Consider the following 6673-nt stretch of genomic DNA (forward strand, 5'->3'; position numbering starts at 1 on the left):
CTCCTGCAAGGATTCATTAGCCAAGATTTGATCCACAGTAGTAACTCACCGTGTCATCAGTGTAGACCCAGAGTATACTGTAAATAATAAATATTCCTCTTGCACTTATGTGATGATACATTGCTGCTTTGCCATGAAGATTCCAATAGTAAAGATACAAATACACCTGCACCTGCAAAGTCAGCACCCCAGACAACACCGTGGCTTTCTGAAGGCACAGACTTTAGATATTTTAGGGTCATGTTTAAGATGGATTAACAAGGGGATTTCTACAATTTATCAAAAAGTGTTTGATTTGAAATGTTTTTTGTTTTTTTAATTCTAAGAAAGGATTGTTTAGTTACAGAGGCTTATCTATGCTTCCTGTTAAGAGGAAAAAAGGTCCTAAGTGAATTGTCAGAAATGACATTATCATCCGTACAGACAGCAGCAGATGTCACTGCTGGGAATATTGCTGGACAGTGTGCGTTCTGTCCTGGTGATGAATGATGACATTTATGAAGCACAAAACTTCAAATCATCGAAGGCACAACAATAATCTACTGTTCTCTACTTAGTCCCAAACCTTTCTATCAAAAAGGGATTTGTTACTTCCTGTTCCTTCCAGATTCTCCTCGGCCACAATTCCTTTGTTCATGTCACCTCTCAAGAAACAAGATTCGTCCTTTCAAGTGTTCTCCTTATAGGTGATACTGTGCCTTAAATCTTCATCTGATCATCTCAAAAAAAGCAAAGAAGAACACAAACATTCCAAGGCATGACCCTCCTTCATTCTAGGGCTTGCTTACATTTACAGCCAAAGTCTTAAACTAAACAGACTGGATATTAAATAATGGAATCACATTAACCACAGAAAAAAAGAAAGGCTTCAACCTTTTAAATCAACTGCACGCCTCTCTTCCCAGAAAGGTCTGATGCAAGCGGCCTCGTGAACAGTGAGTAAACATATTAATCTTCCAACTCTGGAGGGATCTGAGAAAACAGATGAGCCCAAACAGCAAAGGGTGACGTTTTAATATAGCTGTGAGTACAATATTTGCAGCAATTAAACAAAAACTGGAAAAGAGTTTTTTTTTTAAAAAATCTTTTCATTGTTTTTACAGGTATAATAATAATAATAATAATTGTTATTGTTATTGTTATTATTATTATTATTATTATTATTATTATTATTATTATTATTATTATTATTATTATTATTATTATTATTATTATTATTATTATTATTATTATTATTATTATTATTGAAGGGAGACTAAACATGCAGAAAAGGAGGATGGGAGCAAAAACCTGCCCTTTGTTTGTGAGGGGTATGAGGGGGATGGGGTCCGTTTGATTAAGGCACAGCAGATGTCAGGATGACAGAAGGGATTCCCCACACCCCTCCATCACAAGGCAGCCACATTTTGCGTCAACCAGTCGCCATAGAAACCGAGTGCAGACCAGGGAGAAAATGCCTCAATGGGAATTAATATTCAGAAGAAAACGCAACGTCAAAATGACATTAATAATTCAAAATATGTGATTATATGATGTTGATGATATGATGCTGCAGCTTTAATGACATTATTACAATTAATCTGTCGGGTTTCCCACCCGCTCCCCGCATAGAAAGCCTGTGTGCGTCTGCGCCGCAGGCAGCAACCCGCTGGCTCATGTCAGGGCCCTCATTCGGAGCTGATTCGACATTTATTACACAATTCCGTCGCCTGTGGGTGGAATCCTCGACGCGGATAGCGGATAGAGTGTGGCTTTCTGCTGAGATCATAGGTGTGGTTTCTGCTTGGAGATGAACCGTGTGCGCCCGCTGGGATCCCCGCCTGCCGTCACACCGAGACAGCTGCTGGTTTGCTGAGCTGGAGTCAACCGGAGAGAGAATTTCATGACATTATATTCTTGTCGCAGAGGATGTTTGGTGTGTATTTCTCGGTGCGTTGCGTTAATTGAGCGCCGTTGGGGGAAAAAAAAAAAAAAAAGGGGGGGGTGCGCCTGGATTTGATCATCCTCACAACCGGAGGCGGTGGCGCGTAAAAAAAGAGAGCTCGTCGTTTGGCCTCCAGGAGACCCTGGTTCATGTTTTGACGCGGAGGTCTTGGTTCACTCACAAGGATGGAGAATAGACGCAAGATGCGCATGAGATCGCCCTGGCTCGGTTTACTTGTGTTGGCGTGTGTTTTGCTGGTGGCGGACAGCAGGAGAGCCAAGCAGCCCCGGTGCCCCCCGTCATGTACCTGCACCAAAGATAACGCGCTGTGCGAAAGAGCGGCGCTCATTCCTCGCACCTTCCCACCAGATGTCATATCGCTGTAAGTCACAGATTCTTTTTTATTCCTTTTAATAATGAAATCCCAAATAGCTATTTTATAAGAGAGAAATCTACATTTATACCATCGGATGATGACGCAAAAAATGAATTCTCTCTTGCTGCAGAGTCATGCTTATATTCCAAGAAACGGACTGGGATGTGTTAAAGCTGATCAGTATGTGTGTGTTTGTCCTTCAATCCTCCCCCCCCCCCACACACACACACACACACTGCAGATCATTCGTCAAGTCTGAATTCACTGAAATCCCGAAGGAGAGCTTCATCCACACTCCTGCCCTGCACCTCCTGTGAGAATCTTTTTCTTCTTCTTGCTCAGTCTTGATGAGGTGGTGGTGTCCGTTCCCACTGAGGCGATCAACGCCATGTTTAGTGTTCAGACATCTCCCCCTCCACTAATGCTGCACATTGTTAGAGAATGGATTTAGCCTGTGAATAGAAAATGATCCTTGCCTCTCATATCAGGGTAGAATTAGTCGTTTGCTGTGTGTCAGATGTTTGTTTGGGTTTTTTTAAATAGGGATTCCCTCCTTTTGAAGAGGGAGTCCCCTGTCTGGTCTCATGAGGATCTGTGAACTGAGTAGGAATGAGGACAACAACAATCCTTCTGTTTGACATATTTATGTTACTGTTAAGAAGAGAGGCGTAAGGTGTATATCACATGCCATTAATATCAGAATAAATAGTTTCTGATATTAAGATTGGTGAGATTTATGAATTGGAATAGTGAAGTGTTGTGAATCTCTCCTTACAGCCTCTTCACAGCCAACAACTTGGAGGCTATAAATGAGGATGCTTTCCTTGGTCTTCCTCACCTGGAGTACCTGTGAGTAGATGACTCCAGAAAATACTGGGAACTGTCTGAATAATATCAGCTATAATCCTTCCATCACCAATTTATTCAACGCCTTTTTCAGGTTCATCGAAAACAACCAGATCAGGTCGATCTCTCCAAATGCTTTCCGTGGACTGAAGACCTTAGTGCATCTGTGAGTAACAGCTGACAGCTGGATGATGCGATGTCTTAGGAATCTCCGTCTTAGGGCATTTAAGAAAATGGTCTGAGAAAACAAACAAACACTAATTTACAGCAGCATCCTGACATGTACATTTTCTCTAATTTTTTTTCCTACAGGCAAAGACATAATCTGGCTGAGGAAGTAGAAAGAAAAGTAGTTCAATGCTTTTTCAGTCTCGCAATGAAAAATGTTCCTGCCTTCAGTCTCAGGGGTGCTGTTATGGGGGCCGAGCTCTTAACCACATGTCCTCATGTTGTGCTGTAAGACAAAAACAGCATTGTAACATCCACACTTAGGTTTTATGAAGCACTGGAACCTGAGATTCAAAGTTGATACACAAACAGTGGAAAAGGAGTTTGAAAAGGAGGGGAGGAATATTTTTGTTGATGAAACGAGAACAATAAGTACTATATCTGTCCGACTGTCACAAATTTTTTTCTCTCCCTTCTTTTTTAGGAGTTTGGCGTACAATAATCTGGAGACTCTGCCAAAGGATTTGTTCAAGGGTCTTGAGGCCTTGACAAAAGTGTAAGCATGATTTCTCACATGCTTCATTTTTAATCTGTTTCTCTATTTAGAACACCGTACCATTATTCCTCTGCAGTCTTGGCTTGAAAAATGTGTGGGTGATGCTTCTAATTCTATTAAAATTACATGTGGCAGTGCAGAAAAGATAATGTGCTATCTATCAGACACTGAAGAGAATGGGTTCTGCTTTATATTTCCTCTGAATGAGAAAACAGAAGCTGAGAGGGACAGAGATCCAAGCTGGCATTTCTCACGTCAGTCTGATTTTATTCATTCAAAGAGCTGGGGCGATTCCTTGTAGTTTTGTTGGGGTTTTGAAGTCAGCTTTTTTGTTTTCTCCTGTCAGTGACCTGCGAGGGAATCAGTTCACCTGTGACTGCAAACTGAAGTGGTTGGTGGAGTGGATGTACAGCACCAACGCTACGGTGGATCAGATTTACTGCAAAGGTCCGGCCTTACAGCAAGACAAGAGAATCAATGATCTGGTGCCGCAGTCCTTCGACTGCATCACCACAGGTGGAGTACAGGCGGCGGTGGCGATTGAGTTCTTCAAGGTCATCCTGACTTTTTAATCTCATTTAAAGTGTTTTCATTTCTCCCACAGAGTTTGCTTCCTACCAGTCTCTAAAGTTTGAGTCTATATCGGTGGAGGCCTTTTCCTTTGGGACTGATCAGTATGTGGTGTTTGCCCAGCCTTTCATCGGGAAATGCAGCTTCTTAGAGTGGGATCATGTGGAGATGGTCTTCAGAAATTATGATGACATTGACAGTAAGTACGAGATGGTTCAGAATAAAGCGTTTGTGACTGAGCTGCTTTATTTTGAATTACAGTCCGCCCTCGTTACTCGCGATTAATGTCTTCCAGAACCACAAGCAATTAACGAATTCCGCAATATAGCAACAAACTTTTTATTCATTATTTATGGTAATTTAGACGTTTATGAACCCTCCCCATACTGATATTAAACCACCTTCTACCTGTATTACCTTTTTTCTAGACTGTTTAATGCACTTTTGTGTCTCACGGAAGTTCGAGACTCACAGAAAGTAGCGAACTTCCAGATGCCGTCAGCCAATAGAATGCGTTTATGGTATCACATGACTACCTACCACGATGAGGTGAAGTCGCGAAGTGTTGATGCGCGAATGCGCGAGGGATTACTGGATATTGAGGTTTCAAGAAGAAAGTTTGAATGTATTTTTTGTCTTCATCAGGTACTTCCACAGTGATTTGCAAACCTTTAGTGATTGACAGTCAACTCTTCATCATTGTGGCTCAGCTGTTTGGTGGCTCGCACATTTATAAGCGTGACAACTCTGCCAACAAGTTCATCAAGCTTCAAGGCATAGATATCCTCAAAATCCGCAAGCCAAACGACGTGGAGACATTTCGTATCGACGGAGAATCCTTTTTTGTCATAGCGGACAGCTCCAAGGCCGGTTCCACCACCATCTACAAGTGGAACGGCAACGGTTTTTACTCTCACCAGTCGCTCCACCCATGGTACCGGGACACTGATGTGGAGTACATGGAGATATCCTCCAAACCACACCTGATCTTGTCCAGCAGCTCCCAGAGGCCTGTCATCTACCAGTGGAACAAAAACACCAAGCTCTTTGACAGACGCACCGACATCCCAGAGATGGAGGACGTCTACGCCGTGAAGCATTTCCAGGTCAAATCAGACCTCTTCATCTGTCTGACGCGCTTCATCGGTGACTCCAAAGTGATGCGCTGGGATGGAGCCCTGTTCAGAGAGCTGCAAACCATGCCATCTCGTGGCTCCATGGTGTTCCAGCCCTTCACTTTGGGTAGCTGGCAGTACGCCATCCTGGGCAGCGATTACTCTTTCACCCAGGTGTACCGCTGGGATGCCAAGAAGGGGGAGTTTGTTCATTTTCAGGAAGTCAACATCCAGGCACCGAGGGCCTTCACTCCTGTTTCCATAGACAACCGACAGTTCCTGCTGGCCTCAAGCTTCAAAGGGAAAACTCAGATTTATGAGCACCTGGTCATCGATCTGAGCAACTGAGTGATCGTTTTCTTGAAAGGACGGATGGTAGTTTGACTTTTTCAGAGGTGGTTGTTGTTGTTCTAAAGCTCCAAAGGGAACTATCAGGTGACCTAACTTGAGGAAGGCAGGAAATGCTTTTTTTTTTTTTTACATTGCAATAGGTGCATGATTAATGCATGTATCTCGACCAGCTGTAGTTGGCTGAGATACATGTGGGATTCAATGCATGTCAGTCAAGGTGGAGTTAGATCCAATATGTTGTTAATACACTAATGCATGACCAGGGCCTCACACAGGCTCGCCCAACCTGACGAATGAAGCATCCATGCACATTAATTCATTAGGATTTATTTGTGTGGGGTGTGTGTGTGTGTATGTGTGTGTGTATTTGGCTTTCACGTGACACAGCGATGTTTATATCTTTGTAATGTCATATATTTATCTACACAAAGTAATAATGAAATGGTACATTATTTCCTATTAACACATGTAACTGAACAAATCTGCCAAAAAGAAATGTTTACAAATTTTTGTCTTTCCATATGGACACTTCAAGATTTGTAAAAAAAAGTTTTTGTAAGTACGTTGAAGAGGGACCACACCAGTTAAACACATATTTGCTAAGGAGACTGACATGTTTGTTATTTGGAAACCATCAAAAGAAATGTTGTGTGAGAATCTACATGTAAATTCTTGTGACTTACATTTTTATTGTTAATAGTTTATAATGTTTGAAGAATTGAAAATACAGTTTTTTTCATAAGAAGTATGGAAAACATTTTGGGCAA

General features: G+C 42.1%; 1 protein-coding gene across 4 annotated transcripts; it reads left to right on the forward strand.

Moving 5' to 3' along the window:
* Positions 1–800: 800 nt before the first annotated feature.
* Positions 801–6654, forward strand: LOC137603386 (leucine-rich glioma-inactivated protein 1-like). 4 transcript variants are annotated; one of them, XM_068326791.1, is made up of 9 exons: positions 801–935; positions 2109–2306; positions 2542–2613; positions 3078–3149; positions 3241–3312; positions 3799–3870; positions 4217–4386; positions 4475–4639; positions 5086–6654. In XM_068326791.1, the coding sequence occupies exons 2-9, from the start codon at positions 2110–2112 to the stop codon at positions 5901–5903; spliced, it is 1638 nt and encodes a 545-aa protein (XP_068182892.1). In that variant the 5' UTR covers positions 801–935; position 2109; the 3' UTR covers positions 5904–6654. The 4 variants fall into 4 exon arrangements, with proteins under 4 accessions (XP_068182892.1, XP_068182889.1, XP_068182891.1 ...); XM_068326788.1 differs by lacking the exon at positions 801–935 and adding an exon at positions 1616–1929; XM_068326790.1 differs by lacking the exon at positions 801–935 and adding an exon at positions 1616–1915.
* Positions 6655–6673: the final 19 nt, after the last annotated feature.

Source organism: Antennarius striatus, chromosome 11 (assembly GCF_040054535.1).
Source record: "Antennarius striatus isolate MH-2024 chromosome 11, ASM4005453v1, whole genome shotgun sequence".
Taxonomy (NCBI): domain Eukaryota; kingdom Metazoa; phylum Chordata; class Actinopteri; order Lophiiformes; family Antennariidae; genus Antennarius; species Antennarius striatus.

Excerpts from the sequence above, each read along its gene's own strand:
- LOC137603386 (XM_068326788.1), top strand. The coding sequence starts at position 1,883 with ATGACATTATATTCTTGTCGCAGAGGATGTTTGGTGTGTATTTCTCG. Across the intron at positions 3,150-3,240 it reads CTTCCTCACCTGGAGTACCT|GTTCATCGAAAACAACCAGA; the intron begins GTGAGTAGATGA and ends CGCCTTTTTCAG. Across the intron at positions 4,640-5,085 it reads AAATTATGATGACATTGACA|GTACTTCCACAGTGATTTGC; the intron begins GTAAGTACGAGA and ends TGTCTTCATCAG.